This window comes from Triticum urartu, chromosome 6 (genome assembly GCF_003073215.2).
Source record: "Triticum urartu cultivar G1812 chromosome 6, Tu2.1, whole genome shotgun sequence".
In the NCBI taxonomy this organism is placed as follows: Eukaryota; Viridiplantae; Streptophyta; class Magnoliopsida; order Poales; family Poaceae; genus Triticum; species Triticum urartu.
Window position 1 is genome coordinate 279,440,840 of NC_053027.1, and position 20,128 is coordinate 279,460,967.

At 46.9% G+C, this 20,128-nt stretch overlaps 1 protein-coding gene across 11 annotated transcripts in view; it reads right to left on the reverse strand.

Annotated features, from left to right (window-relative positions):
• Window positions 1-423: 423 nt before the first annotated feature.
• LOC125513222 (probable magnesium transporter NIPA2) overlaps window positions 424-20,128 on the reverse strand; it is a 45,306-nt gene continuing 25,601 nt past the window's right edge. For 7 of the 11 annotated variants that reach the window (XM_048678275.1, XM_048678265.1, XM_048678267.1 and 4 more), the window contains one exon: window positions 424-861. In XM_048678275.1, the coding sequence (XP_048534232.1) occupies window positions 652-861 (210 nt within the window). In that variant the 3' untranslated portion in view covers window positions 424-651. The remainder of the gene's footprint in view (window positions 862-20,128) is intronic. The other 4 variants (XM_048678277.1, XM_048678274.1, XM_048678276.1 and 1 more) reach the window with 2 other exon arrangements.

Sequence of the window (20,128 nt, forward strand, 5' to 3'; positions counted from 1 at the left end):
CAGAGCTTTGTCATCAGATCATGTCGGAGGTCGGACTTTGGAAGATCTCAGGCGCGGTAGGGTTGACACACATTTGGCATTAGAGGCTCGGTCTTTCCCAGGGCGCTGTTTCTTCATGGTACCTTTGCGGCGGCCCTCCCGTAAGGCTATCACCAGCGCCATTTGTGGTGCTGCAACAACCTGTAAACGAACTCTGTATCGTCTGCTCTCCCTCTTCTAATACATCGACACGCAAGTCTTTTGCGTGTTCGCAAAAAAAAATTCCTGTATTTTCAATATCCATACAATCGAGTCCTTAGGTTTCCGAAATAGTGTAATAGAAAAAGAAGTGGTTCGAATCATTGCTATTTTACTCGGACCTGTTCTGAAAAAGTCGAGGTATTTCGATATTGGGAAAGTCCATAAAATTTAGGAACATTAGAGTTCTCATTAAAACAAATTTCGTTTGGTAGTATCGTTTCCATTTATTTTTTATAATAAACTCTGCATAAATTTCAAGTCATGTGTAGTGAAGACTATATTTATCTTTAACAAAATATGCTACTACTATACCAATATAACATTCAATCGGATTCCATGTGCTTGTTGTCTCAATGTTTTGGTACATGTTAGACGTGGAGCTGAAGTTAGGTAATAACTTGGAAGCAGGCTTCATCCCTGCACACAAATTTGATCAGGCGGCGGCGGCGGCGGTGGAGGTGGAGGTGTTGGTGCACTCTCCGCATGTCTATCTGTGCTGCTGGTGTTAGTCTTGTGAAGTAGAAAAGTCCCTGCAACAATAGTCACGAACCCACATAGTTGAGTAGCTATCTGTGTTGCACTCTGTGAAACCCAATCCTGAAATGGGGAAATAATCATGGCCTTAAGCCAGATAAAAATTATGTATACATATTACTTAAGAAAGGATCAATTTATTAATGCACATAATTATGCCAGGATATTGTTTATAGTACACGACTCATCAAGTAAAGAAGCAACCACTTCAATATTACTCCCTCTGTAAAGAAATTTAAGAACGTTTAGATCTCTAGTGATCTAAACGCCCTTATAATTCTTTACAGAGGGAGTACAAGATTAATCTTACAGGAGCACATAAAATGTCGCATATTTCCACTATCTACGTGTTGTGGAGATGGGCTAGAGGCGTACATATGCAAGGCAGTGACTACATTATCGGATTATTCCATGTATTGGTTATGAAAGCCTTAGGCACGGATTTTTATGGTTATTTCTACTTGCCGGCTATCGAGACGAGGGGTGGCATCTTGGTTGCTTGGATTAGTCGCACAGTTTGGATGAGCAACGTCCACTTATCGGACAATTGTGTGACGTCTCTGGTCTCCCCCTCCCTTGAAGACCATTGGTCGGTGGACAAGGTCGCTTTGCTCGAAGAGATGCGAGATGTCCTACTAGGCCACTAGGTCGTCATTTAGGGACTTAAAAGATGCTCTACCGTGACGAGGACAAGAGCAATGACAACCTCCACCGCTTCATGGTGAGGAGATTATGCCGTTTCCTCAATGATTGCAAACTTAAATAACTTTACTGAATCAGCACCAGGTTATAGAGGAACAACTCCACCTTAACGCTACAAAGTGTACATCACTAGTGTTGAAGAACTACTTCAACGTATTGCGCCACATATCGCTCTAGAAGCAACTATAGGCCGATATGGCAGCATGAGTGCAGTCCAAAACTCCTTAAACACAAGATCTAGTCCAAGATCTTAGATTAAAACACCAAGTTCTATTATAGGCAGTGAGTACAAAGGTTGGTTAGAAACTAGAGATCAGGACCTCTATTTAGGCCTTATACAATGCAAGGTGCTTAGGAGAGGTGCTTGAAGAAATAAACTAGGCTTTTCTTAAGCACCGGTGCTTATTTGTACAGGGTAGACGCTTAACTAGGCGTCTCTCCTGTAGAAATAGGCACTGGTGCGTGAGAAAATTCGGTTTATTTTTCTAAGCACCTCCCTAAGCATCCAGCATTGTATAAGGCCTTATAGGGCCTTAACAAGCCTTCACATCTTAACTTCTACTTATAGCTGAAGACTCTGGAAAACATTACTTAAGGTTCAGCCTCTACTCATAGCTAGAAGACTCTAGAAACATTATCTATCGGATAAGAAAACAAATACAACAACTTGTGTTCTACCCGATTTTGCGAATACTTTTGAGATTGAATGTGATGCAAATGGAACTGACATAGGCAGCGTGCTTATGCAAGAGCGCAGATCAAAGCAAACAAGCAAACCATAGGGGTGACCTGATCTTCACGAACTGGAGATGGATGCGGGGAAGAACATAAGCAGAGGAAAACACTCAACAAGGACAAGATTCACAACCAAACACACTTCTCATAACCAAAAGTTAACATAGGCGGTACTTCTTGATCCAAACACAACAAAGGAAGATGGAAACCAAAAGATAGTTCATCTCTTTTTGACCCCGAAACCGTAGAACAATAGTTCTACGGTATATTTTCATTAAAAAGTAAGTATGTACAAGCAAAGGAAATAAAGGGAAAATACATGGCATCTACCCAACTCCAGTTTTTTCTAACATGATGAAATATTATCTGTCGGGGCTTATGAGAGTAGGGAACTTATCCATTGCTCAAGAGCGGCAACGTTCTTCTCTTTAGTTCTATACTTGACTAGAGAAAGATCTTGGTATAAACCCTGCTTCCAGGCATCTATTCCTGGGGGGACATTATTGAAGATTTTCCCATTCCTTTGCATCCAAATGTTCCAGCATCCCATAATCACAATGTCCATGGCAATCTGGGTTGGAAAGCATTGCTTTAGGAAGATGGTATCATCAAAAGCAGAGGCACCTCTGTGTCTGTTTGGAGCAATAGAATCCCAGCAGGAAAGGGCAAATTGGCAATCTCAGAGGAGATGTAATGATGTTTCCTCAACATGATCTTGGCAGAGGGCACATTCATAACTCTGAAGCAAGAAATTTTTCCTTTTGAGCAGGCTTCTGGAGCTAATTGTCATGAAGTAACAGCCAAAAGAAGATTTTGTGCCTTATTCTGCTGGCCGCTTTCCATAGATCTCTGAACAAGTGGTGAGTGTCAGAAGGTCCCATCAGATGTTTGTACATCTTACTGACAGAGAAAATACTAGATTTTCACTTCCAAGAATCATTAGAATTTCCCAGGTGTTGCAAAATGGGTGTAATATCATTCAGTTGCTGGAAGGCAATGGAGGAGAGTGGAGTATGAAATTGCTGCATGATATCCAATGACTGTTTCATGTGTGCAACTGAACATTGGCCATCAATTACGAAAGAGTGTAATTCAGGATATTGATGTGCCAGGGGGTTTTCATGCCAATTATCAGTCCAGAACAAAGTGGTCTCTCCAGTGCCCACTGTAGAGTGTGCCACTTCCTTGAGAGGAATTAGCTTCAAATGTGCTTTCCACCAAAAAGAACCTTCCAGTTTGCCTTGAGGTGGATTGGTGGTGTAGTAAGATTCCCACAGCAAATTGACCCAGGGCAGATTTTGCTTGTTGAAGAATTTGTACAGATTTTTGATGAGCAGAGGTTTATTGTGCAGTTGAATATCTACCACTCCTAGTCCCCATGAGACTTAGGTTTGCAAACTGTCCCCCAGGAAATCATTGCTTTTCTAGTTTCTTCAGAACCAATTTTTCTCCAAAAGCAGTGCCTAAGGTATTTATTAATCTGATCAATTACTCCCACTGGCAAGGCAAAGGCAACTCATGAAGAATGTTGGAAGGGCAGAGAACACTGATTTAATCAATTGTAGTCTTCCATCATAGAAGATTAAAGTTGAACAGCCAGATATTCTTCTCTCAATTCTTTGCAGCATAGGACAGAAAACTTCAATTTTCAGCTTATTGACACTGAGGGGCAATCCTAAGTAGGGAAAGGGGAAACTTCCTTCCTTGCATTGAAGTATGCTAAGGATATCACCCATTTTGTGAGATGCCACATTGATTGGAATCACAATGAATTTGTTGTAGTTGACTTTGAGTCCAGTTTGGGCAGTAAAATGTGCCAACAGATTTTTTATCTGCATTAATTGCATGTCCTTAGCAGGAAGAACCATAATGGTATCATCTGCATATTGGATTACAGGGAAATCAGGACAACTGTTTACTTGTAATGGAGGGGAGATTATCCTTTTCCTCATGGCTTCATTGAGGATGGACTGAAGCAAATCAGCAACCAAAACAAATAGGAGTGGTGAGAGAGGATCTCCTTGTCTGACTCCCCTCTTGCAGTGAAAAACTTTACCAGGTATTCCATTTAGCAGCACAGCAGATGTACCAGATTTGAAAATCATATCAATCCAGTTTATCCATCTCTTCCCAAAACCTTTGGCTGATAGGATAACAGTATGGGATCGATCTATTGCTCTCTGAAGTAGTAGCTGTTACAGATCGAGTACATGGAGCGGCGCTCTCGAATGGGGAAAACAGGAAGAACTAGGGTTTGTGAGGGATTAGGTAGTCGCCGCCGACTCGTGCCGTGATCCACTGGATGTCGATGCCGTCTCGCTCTCCCCTTCAAGTAGCTGCGCCAGTGGGCTTCAGTTAGCCTACGTTGGCCCGAAGATGCGTGGGTTGGGCTTCTTGGGCCTTGACGACCGTGGCGCCTGGACGACGCGGTCGCTGTTGTTGCTGGCTTGTGGCCCTGGCTGGTCAGGGGCGTTGACATCCCCCTCTTCTTGAGTAGAGGCTTGTCCCCGAGCCTCCGCGAGCGGGAAGCGCTCCTGGAGACTGGCCTTGTCCTCCCACGTGTCGCCCAGCACCTCGGAATTGGACCAACGCACGCGCACCTGCTCGCGCATCTTGCCCTTCGAGAGCCTCCATCTTGACTGAAGAATGGCTACAGGAACTGTACACTGAGGCAATTGAGATTCGACCTCATACCCGAGTGCATCACGCGGCGTAGCAGAGAAACGTGAAACACCGGGTGAATCGTTGCTTGCGGAGGGAGTTGAAGCTTGTATGCGACTTCATTGATCTTGGCTATGATCGGAAACGGGTTGTAGTACTTGTACGCCAGCTTGTGATTTGCTCTTGGCGCGACGGAGGTTTGGATGTAGGGTTGCAGCTTCAGGAACACTTGATCACCCACTTCGAACATTCGAAATGAGCGCTTCTTATCTGCCTGACTCTTCATCACCTGCCTTGCTCTATTCAGATGCTGCTGCAAAAGTTCTTGTACTGTATCCCTTTCTTTGATCCACGCTTTGAGTGCTGGCACGGAATAGGTGTTCTCGGCTGTGATCCCCCGGTGCCGCGGCTCGTACCCAAACATGGCTTTGAAAGGTGTCATCCCTATAGCCGAATGATGAGAGTTGTTGTACCAGAATTGAGCTAGCGGAATCCAGAAACTCCACCGTCTTGGGCATGCTTGCGTGAAGCATCGTAAGAAAGTTTCCACACACTGATTAACCCGCTCGGTTTGGCCATCTGTCTGCGGGTGATTGGCCGTGCTGAGCCTGAGCTGAGTGCCTGCGGCCTTGAACAATTCCTGCCAAAAATGACTGGTGAAAACCGGGTCACGATCTAACACAATAGCTCCTGGTAGTCCATGAACCTTGTAAACTTGTTGGATGAAAAGCTGGGCTACTGATGCTGCTGTATACGGGTGGGCTAGAGGCAAAAAGTAGCTGAATTTGGTCCTTCTATCGACGATCACCAACAGGCAGTTGAACCGGCTTGATTGGGGGAGGCCCTCCACGAAATCCATGGAGATCATGTCCCAAGGCTTGGTAGGGATCGGTAAAGGCAACAAGAGCCCGGGTGAAGCCGCTCTGTCCGGTTTGGCTTGCTGACACACCGCACAGCACTGCACGTAATGTTTAATTTGTATCTTCATCTTGGGCCACGCGAAAAGACGTCTGATATGTCTGTAAGTCACCGGGAACCCTGAGTGACCTCCGACTGGGCTATCGTGGAAAGCTTGGATGATGGCTGCTGTATGTGAGTTCCTCCTCTCAGCCAAATTCTCCCTCTGAACCGGATAATGCCTTGCTGCAGCTGAAACCTGCCCTTGGGATCTTCACGCACGGCTAGTTGTTCCAAAAGCTTCTGAGCATGGGGGTTGCTGTTATAGCTGCTGAGGACGTCTTCCAGCCAACTGGGTTGACACGATGTGACCATAGCTAGAACTTATGTTTGGTTGGCGCGCGATAACGCATCTGCGCCGTTGTTTTCAGCTCCTTTCTTGTACTTGATGCGATACCTGAGTCCCAAAAGCTTGGTAAAGGCTTTCTGCTGCCATGGAGTATTCAATCGTTGCTCTTCTAGGTGGGTGAGGCTTTTTTGGTCCGTGTAGATGATGAACTCCGAGTGCTGAAGATACGGGCGCCATTGGTCCACTGCTACGATGATAGCCAGGTACTCTTTCTCGTAAGTGGACAGGCCTTGATATCTCGGGCTGAGTGCCTTGCTCATGAAGGCGATGGGGTGTCCCTGTTGCTGCAGAATTGCCCCTATGCCTCAATCGCACGCGTCTGTCTCCACTGTGAACGGCTGATCAAAATTGGGTAAAGCCAACACCGGAGCTGTGATGAGTTGTTCCTTCAAGACTTGAAAAGCCGTTTCTGTGATAGAAGTCCAGAGAAATGGAACCCCCTTCTTCAGTAAATCGAACAGTGGCCGCGCAATCACTCCGAAATTGCGGACGAAGCGGCGGTAGTAACCTGCCAGCCCCAAGAAACTACGGACTTCCTTGACATCTTGCGGGGAGGACCAGTTGACCACTGCAGCTATCTTGGACGGATCCGTGGGTACCCCTTGTGCGCTGATGACGTGGCCCAGGTAGGCTACTTGCTTTGCCCGAAAGCACATTTGCTGAGCTTCACCTTCCATTGGTCTTTGCGAAGCAGTTCCAGAACTTGCCTCACATGGCATTTGTGTTCCTCTAAGGTGGCGTTGACATTGGCCTTCAAGATATCTAGGATGGTTTGGTGCTCTATTAAATCAAAGGCTTTTTCAAAGTCCAATTTCAGGATGAGTATTTCCTCTTTAGATTGCTGGCATTGGTGAAGATAGTTCATCTCCATGGGATCTTGAATTCGTAGAGGAATCTTCTCCACAAGGGAGGTCTTGAACTTCAATAGAGTTTCTCCACAAGTGGGAGGCCTTAAACTCACTTGAGGATATCCCATTGGGTAGATAAAGGAGCAAAGCTCTCTAAGTTTGTGTTCTGAACTTTGTTAACCCTAGAGAGGAGGTGAGCAGAGCCCTTTTTGTCCCGCATTCAAGGATACTATTGCGAAGACCTCTATTTATAGGGCTTTAGGAAGCTTTCACATCTCAACTTCTACTTCTAGACAGATGACTCTAGAATACATTACTTACTTAAGGTTCAGCCTCTACTCATAGCTAAAAGACTCCAGAAAGATTATCTATAGGATAAGAAAACTAATACAACAAGCAATGACTTATGGACCAGCTTGTCTAGATTGGAGTAGAAGTATGTGAAAGTCAAAAAGGTTTTGACTTCTGTTTTTCTCTCTTTAATTTTCTCTAATGTTTCTCATCATTCTCCCGTGGTTGTTGGGAAACCAACCTCGAGTTGTCTTCATAAAGGGCTTGCTCTGGGTGGTAGAGAGTCAAGTCTACAACATTGAATGTGTTAGATATACCCATCTTGCTTGGAAGATCGATCACATAAGCATTATTGTTTATCTTCCTCGGAATAGAAAAGGGCCCATAATTTCATGCCTATGCCTCCCTTTAACACCTAAAGGCGGTCTTTCTTTCCGGAGGTATACCATCACCAACTTAGAATGATTTCGACCTCTTCTGCAGTCAGCTAACTGTTTATACTTCTGATTATGTGCTTCCAAAACCCTACGATCTTCAAATAGTTCAGTGTAGTTATCAGCAGAAGACAATGCTAATTTTTGGTTTCCCCTTGATGGTAGCTTCATCAGGTCCACCACATGTCTTGAAACTTTAGTGCAGATAATGGAGAGGACTCCTTCATGTCGATCTATGCCTTGTGTTGTTGCAGGAGAACTCGAAAAGAGATAAAACCAAATCCCATTGTCCCTTTCTTCCTCCACATGCAACGGATCAGATTACCCAAATATTTGTTCACCTCTTTAGTTTAACCACATGTTTCTGGGTGGGCAGTGCTAGAAAATTTTAATTCAGTGTTGAATTGCTTCTACAAATTTTAATATTTGGAAAAAAGAAGAGACTGCCTTATGGCAGAGATCGAGGGACAGGAAAATCTTAGAGGGGGATAGGAACAATGCCTATTTTCAAGCTCTTGCTAACCATAGACATAGAAAGAACCATATTACTGAACTGAACAGCCCAGGGGGGTGGTTACTTCCACCAAAGATATGCTTGATGTGGCTACTTCCTTTTATAAGGAGCTGTTTGCTTTTGAACCTAGATTTCTGGGAGGTGGATGAAATGGTTTGTGATGAGGAAAGAGAAGCCCTAGAGAGATCTTTTTCTGAAGATGAAATCAAACAAGCTATAATGAGTTCTTTTGCCAGTGGTGCTCCTGGCCCTGATGGCCTTTCTTTTTTATTCTACCAAACTTTCTGGGATTTAATTAAAGAGGATTTTATGTGGATGGTTAGAGATTTTGAGATTGGTGTTCTAGATATGTATAAGCTGAACTATGCCATCATTACCCTCATTCCTAAAGTTCCTATGGCTAGAGATATGAAAAACTTTAGACCTATTAGTTTAAGCAATTGTGCTGTTAAAATTTTCTCCAAGGCCATGACCACTAGGGTCTCCCCTTTGTGTGACAAACTTATTTCATCTAACCAAACTGCCTTTATTAAAGGTAGGTTCATTTTGGAAAGTGTGGCTATGGCTCATGAGGTCATTCATGAGATTCATAGGTCTGGTTCCAGTGGTTTAATCCTTAAGCTAGACTATGAGAAAGCCTATGATAGAGTAAGTTGGGATTTTCTGAAGGAAATGCTTCTTTCTAGAGGCTTTGGCAGTAAATGGGTGGGGTGGGTGATGTCTACTATTCACCAGGGGACATTCCAGGTCAGAATTAATGACACCAATGGCCCTCAATTTGCTGGTGGTAAAGGTTTAAAACAAGGCGACCCCCATTCACCCCTGCTGTTTAATTTGGTGGCTGATGTTTTTTCTAAAATGCTGCAGAAAGCTGTTAATAATAACTTCATATGTGGGCTTCTGCCTAATGCAATTCCTGGGAGAGTAGTCAGCCTGCAATATGCTGACGACACTATCCTGTTCCTTGACAATTCTGTAGTGTGCCAAGAACCTGAAGTGGATATTAACTTGCTTTGAGAAACTTTCTGGTTTGAAAATTAACTTTCACAAAAGTGACCTACATACTATCAATGTACCTAATCAAATGGCTAAGGAATTTGCTCAGGTGTTTTGCTGTCAGCTGGGGGATTTCCCCTTTAAGTACTTAGGTGTGCCTCTGCACTTTAAAAAACTTAGGAAAGAAGACTTGCAACCCATTATAGACAGGATTATCAAGAATATAGCTGGGTGGTTGGGGAGATTTCTCTCTTATAGAGGCAAACTGATCTTGCTTACTACCTGCATTGCTAGTATCCCTACCTATCTGATGTCTATTGTTAAATTTCCTAAATGGGCCATTGACATGATTACTTCTCAGATGTCCCATTTTTTCTAGGGGAATGTGGGAGATACTCATAAATATCATCTTGCTAGCTGGGGCCTGATCTCCAGGAGGAAGGAGTATGGTGGTTTGGGGGTACCCAATCTTAGGGATTTCAATATGGCCCTCCTGGCTTCCCGGGGAAAAAGATTTTTTGATGATAGAGCTAGTGACTGGAAAAAGATTCTGGCTTACAAATATAATGTTGATAACCCAAACCTCTTTAGTACTAGAACTACCATGGGATCCCCATTCATGAAAAGCTTAGCCTGAGCTTTGACAGCAGCTAAAAACTTCTATAGGTGGATCCCTGGAGATGGTAAGACAATTGCCTTTTGGCATGACACGTGGATTGGGGATTGTTCCCTGAAAACTGCCTTTTGGGACTTGTTTGAAATCTGTCAACAACAAGAAGCTACTCTGGCTCAAGTGTGGGTTGGGGGTGAACTCCAACTAACCTTTAGGAGATGTGTGAATGGAGAAACTCTATCCAGATGGAGTGATCTTGTTAATCTAGTGAAACAAGTTGTTTTATCTGATTCACCAGATCAGCCTGTTTGGCGGCTGGAACCATCTGGTAAATATTCCGTCAAGTCTTTTTACAAACTGATTAACTTTGGAGGGATCACTTCTGAGATCAGAGATGATATATGGAAAATTAAAGTCCCCCCTAATATTCATGTCTTCCTTTGGTTGATCTATTACAATAAGAGCCTGACCAGAGACAACTTAGCCAAACGTAGACATGTAGAGGATAAGACTTGTGTCTTTTGTGAGGAATTAGAAACTATCCAACATCTGTTTTTTGACTGCATTGTTGCCAGGCAGGTTTGGGAACTGTTAGCTGAATGCTTTAAGATTAGTGTACCTGACTCTTTTACTGTTTTATCCTCCTTCTGGAGGAAACGAAAACAATGTGAAGCTTTGAATATATCTGCTACTGCTGCCTTGTGGAGCTTATGGCGTTTGCGAAATGATTTTGTTTTTCAGGGGCGAAGATGGCGAAGTATACGCTGTGTTTTGAATCTGTTGGGGGCAACAATCAGGCAGTGGAAAATCCTATGCTCAGAAAATCAGGGTGTGCTTCTCCTTCGGTGTTTAAAGCTGCTGGACTACCGAAGAGGGGAATTGCTTAGAATCGCCTGGAGCTGAATGGAATAAAAAGAGCACCCTGGACCCATAGTTGGGGCACGTATGGCTAGTTGTCTAGGGCTAGCGTATGTGTTTTTACTGGCTATGCATCCATTCGTGAGACTTGTGTTGGAAAACACCAACTGTAATAGGGATAGTTGTTTGAACCCTGCTCATGTTCTCGTCTGTGACAGCTACTCTTTGGCTGTTGCCGAGCGCTGCTTAACAGTCTGTGTGTGTTGGTTTGCCTTGGCTTTCAATAAAAAGTTGGGGTGGAGGGAAACCCCTCTCATTTCAAAAAAAAAAGTGAGCCAAAATGCCGCAAGAAACTTGCTTTCACGGGCTAAGATGGTCATCGGAACACCTGAAGTCTGACCACTTCCCAAAAGAAAAGATTTGCCACATCATGAGCATCTAGTGCCTTGTGTCATGGAATGAAATGAGCCATTTTAGAGAATCCATCCACCACCACAAACACAACATCACTCCCTCGTCTTGTTCTTGGCAAACCCAAGACGAAGTCCATAAAGATATCCTCCCATGGAACGACAAGAATAGGCACAGGCATGAATAACCTTGTTTTTGGACTTGACCTTCGAAGGTTTGACATATGGGTCACTTCTGAACAAAATTCTTAGCATCTCTTTTTCAGAAAGGGCATCTTGGTGCATGTAGCTCCCGCTTACGCAAGTTTCGGGGAAGGGTCCGATCACTTTGGGTCTTTCGTAAGCAACCTTTCCCTACATTTCTGCAAGAGGCTGTTTCCAGTACTCGAACTGGTGACCTCGTGGTTACGAGGCAGCAACTTTACTGTTGCGCCAAGGCTCCCCTTCCCAGCATCTCTTCTTAGTTGTGGCCAAAAGTAACAAGCCTAGAGGTTAGCGATAGTCAACATGGCCACTAAGATCACTTGAATGGAGCTCTCTAATCAGCTTGAAACGTAGAAACTTCTTTGGATGCATAGACGACCATTCTTGTAGAGATAGCCATCATGCACAAGATAGTCTTCACCTAATGGCTGGTCTCCACGCCCCTGCCGATGTCTCTAGCAGAGGTTCCTGGGTACTCCACCTCCACGCCCATGGTGCCGGACCCTGTCCTGGTCACGCCCCACCCCCCGCCACGGACCGGGACAGACCCGCTACTGTGCGCGGACCCCGTCACTCTGCAGCTCCTCCGGCATCTCCGCGCTCCTTTCCATCGCCCGCCCCGCCCACCTCCTCTCCGTCGGCCGTGTCTACGGTGGCGGCCTCGGTGGTTACCACTCCGGTGGCTGCCCACCCGCTGCTGCCGCGGACGACAGCATACACCAAGCATGGCAGGTTGACCTCGACGCCGGTGACGTCCTCGCGCCGCAGTGCTCGGATCGACGCTGCCAGGCCGGTGAGCAGCCCGGCACTGCCCATTCCTGAGCGGGCAGAGCTCCGGGCCGCGGTACGGAACCTCGAACCAGGTACCACGGACATTCCTGCTACTACTTCTACTTGCTCGTTCTCCGCACTTGAGTCGGCTCCGCTCGGCCACCTTGCGAAGGTCGCGGCGGACTCGGCGATTGTATTTAGGGGAGAGGTTGCTCCCCATTTAGTCCAGATCGAGGCAATCCGCGCACAGGAAATCTTGGATGGGCAGTTGGCCGAGGCTCGGGAACACATGGCCAATCCTTCAACCATCGGGTCTCCTGGCCCGCCTCCCCACACACGGCAGCACGGCCGCGGTTGTTGAGGTCCGCAGCCGCACCCACTCCCGCACCGCCGCCCTTCATGCCCAAAGCGCCTCTCGTGTCCTAGGGTCAAGCAGCCCCCCCATGACTCCTTGATGCGGACCCTTATTTGGAACATCCGCGGCTTCGGCCAAGATGGCCGTCGCCGCCAATTCGCCGAGTATATGCGTGACGAACACATTGACATCGTGTCCATCCAAGAAATCGTGCTCACAGAGTTCTCCCTTTCAGAGCTCGAGCGCTTGAGCTCTCACTTGTTTGCCTGGCATTGGCTCACATCTAGTGGGATCGCCGGGCACTCAGGTGGCATCCTTTTATGCGTGAAGGATGCCACCTTCGAGGTAGGTAGCATGGACCGAGGATCGAGCTCTTGAGCTGTCACTTGTTTGCCAGGCATTGGCTCCCATCTAGTGGGATCGCCGCTCACTCGGGTGGCATCCTTTTAGGCGTGAAGGATGCCACCTTCGAGGTAGGTAGCATGGACCGGGGTGAGTTCTACGTCATCATGGAGCTCTTTGAACGGGCGGTTCACTTCAAGTGGGAGGTCATAATCGTCTATGGTCCTGCCGACCACAGCCGGTCGGCCTCCTTCCTCAACGAGCTTATGAGGAAGGTGTCGGCTACCCAACTCCCGGTAGTGGTGGACGGCGACTTCAACCTCCTCGGCTACGCGGAGGATAAGAGTAATGACCTAGTCAACTACCCTCAGATGCAAATGTTCAATGACTGCATTGCTGAGCTCGGCCTCCGAGAGTTAGATAGGGTTGGTGCCAGATTCACCTGGACCAACCGGCAGGTAGACCCGACCCGCTCCGTCCTCGACCGGGTCTTGGTCTCGCCAGAGTAGGAGCTTCGCTTCCCCCTTGCCTCCCTCCGCGCCATCACCCGTATCGGCTCGGACCATGTCCCCCTTCTCCTATCCTCGGAGGATGAGCGCCCTGCCACCCCCACCTCCTACAATCCGCTTTCAGACGTTCTGGCTAAACCAGAATGGCTTCGCCGAAGCCGTTCGGGATAGATGGGTGGAGGCACGTCTCTCCCCACCATGCCCTCTCGGTTGTCGACGATTGGCATTTTTGTGCCGAACGCGTGAGGCGGTTTATGAAGGGATGGGCACGAATCTCGACCGCGACTTGCGGGAGCGCAAGAAAGCCATTCTCAAGTCCATCCAGGCCCTTGACCTTCGGGCTGGCTCGGTTGGACTGGCCCCCAACAAGTGGTTGCTGCGGTATGACCTTGAGGATCAGCTCACGGTCATTTACACGGACGAGGCATATTGGCATCTTCGTGGGGCACAAAAGTGGGTCCTTAAGGGTGACGCCAATACGGCTTACTTCCAAGCCATCGCCAATGGCCGTAGGCGGCGGAACACTATCCCTTTGCTCTGGGATGGGGTGACCCTCCTGCAGCACCCGGCGGACATCCGGGCCCATGTGGACGGCTTCTATAAAGCCCTCTTCTCCTCCTCCCCTCGGGGAGGCCTAGCTTTAGCGGCAAATTTCTGGAGTGGCCACCAGTGCGTCTCTGCCGCGGAGAACGCTGCCCTCACAGCACCATTCTTTGAGGAGGAGGTCTGGACTACTATTAAAGGCATGAACCCAGCATCCGCCCTGGGCCCCGATGGACTCCCGGTTAAATTCTTCCAGACATTCTGGACTGTGATCAAACGCGAGGTCATGGCCCTCTTTGAGGAGTTCTATGTAGGCGCCATCGACCTTCGCCGCCTCAACTACTGGATCATCACCTTGATCCCCAAGGTCCTCGAAGCCTTCGACATCCGACAGTTCCTCCCGATCACAGTGATCAATGTGATATTCCGCATCCTGGCAAAGGGGTTCACCAATAGGGTGTCTCCTCTGGCCAACCGAATCACCCACCCTGAAAAGTTGGCTTTCATCCAAGGGCGGTACATCTTGGACGGGGTCCTTGTCTTTCACGAAGTCCTCCACGAAGTCCGCATCAAACACCAGAAGGCCGTCTTCCTGAAAATCCACTTCCACAAAGCATATGACACGATCAGCTGGAACTTCCTTCAGGAAGTGTTGCTCCGGAAGGGGTTTGACGATCGATGGGTCACCCGGGTCATGCAGTTGGTCTCCTCCGGACAAACCGCGGTCAACATCAACGGCGAGATCGGTCCCTACTTCCCCACCCTCTGTGGGGTTAGGCAGGGGGATCCTTTCTCCCCGTTCCTCTTCAACATGGTGGTCGATGCATTGGCTACCATCCTAGACAAGACGAAGGCCGCGGGACACATCCGCGGTATAGTTCCTCACCTGGTGGGGGGACATGGTGTGTCCCTACTCCAGTACGCAGACGACGCTATCATTATGATGGAGGGGTCCACGACGGATATCACGACGTCAAATTCCTCCTACTCTGCTTCCAGCAGATGTCGAGCCTTACAATCAACTTCGCTAAGAGCGAAGTGATGGTGATGGGCTATTCCCCCGCGGAGAGCCAGAGTATAGCCAGCCGACTCAACTGTCAGTTAAGCTCCTTCCCCACCACCTAGCTGGGGATTCCCATTAGTGACTCTCGGCTTTCGTCGCGAACTTGAGACCTTCAATGCTCAAGCTCCATCACCATATCGAGCCCTGGCAGGGTAGATGGCTGTCTAAGGCAGCACAGACGATTCTCATTAACTCATCCTTGTCCAGCCTACTCCTGTTCATCATGAGCTTCTACAGCTTGCCTGAGACGCTCCACCATGAGATCGGCACGGTCCAAGCACGTTTTTTCTGGGCTGGCGAGGGTGATAAGCAGAAATATCATATGGTGCGTTGGACCGACATCCGCAAACCTCGGGACCAGGGCGGACTTGGGATCATGTCCTCCAAACGGATGAACATTGCTCTCCTGACACGTTGGCTATGGCGGATCGCCAATGGGGAGGGTGGGCTGTGGATGCATATCATCCGAAACAAATACCTGCACGGCCAGTCGCTCGCCTTCTGCCAGCGGTCTAGGGGCTCCCAGTTTTGGCAATCTATCATCCAGTTGCTCCCGGTCCTCCGCATCGAGACCTCCATTACAGTGGGCACAGGGACCGCCACCCTTTTCTGCTTTGACAGGTGGGCTAGGGATGCCCCCTTCGCGGCTCGTTTCCCGGACATGTTCTCCATCGCGGTGGACCCTCGGGTCTCAGTTGAGGCGGCCCTTATTGACTTAGGGCGCCTCACGTTCCAGCGGCCACTTGGGCCCCCGAAAATAGCCGCCTGGCACGAGCTCCTAGACGTTGTGGCGCTCCACGAGCCGGATGGAGCTGGCGCACGACCGCCCATCCTGGTACCTAGAGCCCTCGGCCAAATTCTCCACGAAGTCCCTATACCGGACCATCGCTGCCACTCCTGGACCCACGCCCCTAGAAACGATCTGGTCGATCAGACTCCCTCTGAAGATCAGGATCTTCCTATGGCAATGGATCCGAGGGCAGGTGCCTTCTGGTGTGGAGGTGCTGAACCGGAATGTCCCGGGAGATGGGACATGTCCCTTGTGTGGGACGGAAGAAGACTCAAACCACATCTTCTCGTGTGTCTCCGCCCAGTTCCTCTGGAGTTGCCTACATGAGGTAGTCATTGGTCGTTGGTGTAACACCTCTTCGCTGAGCTTCAGGCCTCGCCCTCAGTGCGTCACCACATTAGGTGGCTGGCCATTGGGGTCCTTGCGTGAATGCTATGGACGGTTCAAAATAAGCTTGTGATCCAGCGTGTTCCTCTTCGACGTGCTGGTGTTCAAAATGTGTGGCTACTTGCAGCTTTGGCGGCCACTTAGCTGCCACCAGGACCAGGACGCCATCAACACTATCATTGCTGATCTTCGTGCGATGGATCTTCGCTTGGCGCCGCCGCTCCCTCCGCCACCACCTGAGCCAGATTAGCATCTTCATTGCAGTGCCTCCTCCCTGTCTTTTATTCTCAGGGTTTGTTGAGTTGTGCCCTCAGCAGAACCCTTCTGTACTATTTGTCGTGCTACCTTTGTGTGTGTGTGTGGACCTGTGTGGTACTTTGTGGTTGTGGTGGTTTGCTTTATATATAAAGCGGGGCGAAAGCCTTTCTCCGTAATGGCTGGTCCCTGATGTGCTTTACCCAAACATGAACAAAGTCTTTGTCGTCCTCATACAACTCCTTTGCTTAATATAAACCCTAGCTAGTTTCCCCTCTAAAATTAGTGATCTGATTTGGGACACACCGCGTCTTCACCGACAACAGCGAGCCGATTTCGCTCCCGGCAGTTTCCTGGTGCCAGGACGCGTTAGGAAAAGACAGACAATAAGGGAGGGCCTTGATTAAGCGCCGCTAGATCTCGAACATCAGGGGTCCTGAGCCCTCAGACCCTTAAGCGGTACATCTAGGTCTAGCATATGGTGCACGGGGTATTGTTTTCCACTTCGCTAAAAGTCCTCCAATGGTGATGGACACCGAGGGGTCATTACACGTGCAAGAGCTGCTATGAAGCCCTCTTTTAGAGAGCGGTCGGTTGGAGCTCTTAGAAGTAGACAAAGTCCCAGGCTCCCTCCGGGGTCAGGTTATTCAGGTGGCTCACCTATCAAGACCATTGCTAGATCGCTGAGAGACTGGCGAGACGATGCCTGCAAAAAGCACCAAGTTGCATGCTTTGCGACTAGTTAGAGTAGACAATGGCCCACCTCCTCACAGGTTGCTCTTTTTCATGCACGGTATGGCAGGAGGTGCTTTCCTAGATCCGATTGACGCCCCCCCCCCATGGGCAACGCTGCTGCTAGGAAGAGCACATCCTCAGTCATATGATGTTGGTACAATGGTGTATCCGTAAGCATCATAATGCAATCATCTCCGACAACCCTCAGCTCAGCCTAGTCATCCTCCTTGACACTATAAGGTGGAAGCCAAGCAATGGGCAACAGAGGGCGCATGGTGTCTGACGGCGTTGTTGCCAGCAAGGGAGACGCATACCATTTAGTGTGACGCAAGGCTTTTGTGTTTTCTTGAAAAAAAAGATTACGATAAAAGAAATAGAGATTTAATATAATAATATCCGGTTAAGATAGTGTTATGGATGCAACTTATCTCTATTACATAGCCCAAAGATTACTTTTAAACCGTTAAATGTTTAGCAAGCCTTAACTAGTTCTGTGGCAAGCTATGATAGACACAGTTTTTCTATATATTACATTTGGAATTCAAATAGTTATTCTATATATTACATTTGGAATTCAAATAGTTACATTCCTGTTGATTCACTACGTAAAATTTGGCATAAAAAATTAAAATATAGGTCATAAGACAAGAAAATTTGTAGTTTATGTATATTTTACACTATGTTTTTACGTTTGTAATTTTACGGAACATGAAATATTTTTTACGGCGGTAATATATTTTCTTACGGTCTCTTTTTACGTCGGAAATAAGACAAAATTTACGGAACGTAAAATTACGGTGCATTGATGATAAAATAGAGGGGGTGAAGAATAACTATTCCTTACGGTCTCTTTATACACCCACGGTGCAGAATAAGTAATTCTTCACCCGAGGTAATTTTACGAGTAGGATTTTCTACAAGTGCTTGCCACAGAACTAGTTAAGGGTTTCAACGATGCAAAAGTTCTCAAAAATTCTGAAAAAAATACTGTACCAACACACCTATAATATAACATGATCCAACGGAGGGATTAAAAAATACGACTGTATGTGTCCTGGACAAAAAAACAAATAGTTCAGTATATATTTATGTCGCAGTGAGCTGAAATGCTTATTATTTTTGCCGAGGACACATAGATGCATATTTTGACAATCCCTCCATTGGATCATCTTATTACATTAGAGAGATGCTCCCATATTTATTTCATATTTTTTGATAACTTTTGAGCCGTTAAAAGTTTAGGGACACTTAACTAGTTCTGTGGCAAGCTATGGTAGTTCTGTGGAATAGTTATTCTTCACCCCCCTCTATTTTACCATCAATGCACCGTAATTTTACGTTCCGTAAGTTTTGTCTTATTTCCGACGTAAAAAGGGACCGTAAGAAAATATATAATTGCCGTAATAAATATTTTATGTTATGTAAAATTACAAACGTAAAAACATAGTCTAAAATACACATAAACTGCAAATTTTCTTGTCTTATGACCTATATTTTTATTTTCTTATGTCAAATTTTACGTAGTGAATCAATAGGAATGTAACTATTTGAATTCGAAACGTAATTTAATTATGAAATGATCGTAAGATTACCTCGGGTGAAGAATAACTTATTCTGCACCCTGGGTGATGAATAGTAACACTATATATATATATATATATTACGTTCCCTTTTTATGTATGAAATAAGACAAAGTTTACAAAACGTAAAATTACGGTGCATTAGTGTCAGAATAAAGGAGGGTGACGAATAACTATTCCTCACTCAGGGTGACGAATAGTCAATCCCTATATATATATTACACAAGACATGGGTACAAGGAAAGAGGCATAGGCTAATAAGGACTCCTAGACCAATAATACCCCTTAACACCCCCCCCCCCCCCCCAATGCAAAGCGTATGCAATAGCATTGCATTTGAAGAAGTGTAACACTAGAGAAAATAAAATGATAATCCAAAATCCACGTCTTGAGAATGTCGTCGTACCATTAAGAGTCTTCAAAAACATGTCAAGCTAAGCCAAAGGGAATAATGAGAAGATAGTGCATCAATAGAAGATACAAGAGAAGTATCAAGAGAAGATGGATTGTCAAAAGAAGATGGGACATCAAGAGAATGAAGCATTGAGCACAAAATAGTTAGCCCAAGAAAACCGACGGCGGAAGAATCTCGACGGCAGGAGAATGATCGTAGACCAATGATGCAAAAAGAGGCCACGAAGATACAGTGGAAAATGTAGAAAACTAGAAAGCACATACTAGACTAGATGCGATGGGAACCAGGCACAGAAGGCGGGATCCAATGGTCAGGCGGCTGGTGTGGCAAGAGGACGGACGGAAGGCAGCGAATGGAGCGCCGATCTAGTGGCTTCACGCAACGGCTGCAGGAGCGATCTGGTGGCTTTACACAACGGCTGCAGGCTGGTTGACTCCATGAGCGAGCCCGACAAGCCGCAGCGGCTTAACAACAGACCAACCCAAGCGGCCGGATCAGAAGCCAACACAGGAGCGTGCGGGGATGAAGTAGCGTTGACCGACCAATAGAAGGCAGCGGCCGCGCAATACTTGATCAGGAGAGCACAAGTTGCGCGTGCGAATATTTTTTCTAGGGCTCTAATACCATGTTATGGATGCAACTTATCTCTATCCTAAAGGGCATATATATTACACAAGACTTAAAGGAAAGAGACATAGCCTAATAAGGAATCCTGGACCAATACTATTGAGAAAACACAAGACTTGCGTTTCTTTGTATTGAAAAGATAGAGTTTGTTACAGCCTCCTAGGAGGAGCGATTACAAACAGTGGTCTAAATCAGTGGACGTCCCAGGTTTGTGGTAGGATGGCACGCAGGCCACGGGCGCCAGCTCTTGCCCAAAGTGTAGCTTCATCCTTGATCCGTGCGATCAGCAAGTTGGTCGAAGGGGTCGCGCCGTTAAACACGTAGTCATTGCAATGCTTCCGGGTCATCAAGGGATCAGCAGAGTAGCGGTGGTAAGGCCCTTTTTCATAGGCTTTGGCGTGTTCCGCCGC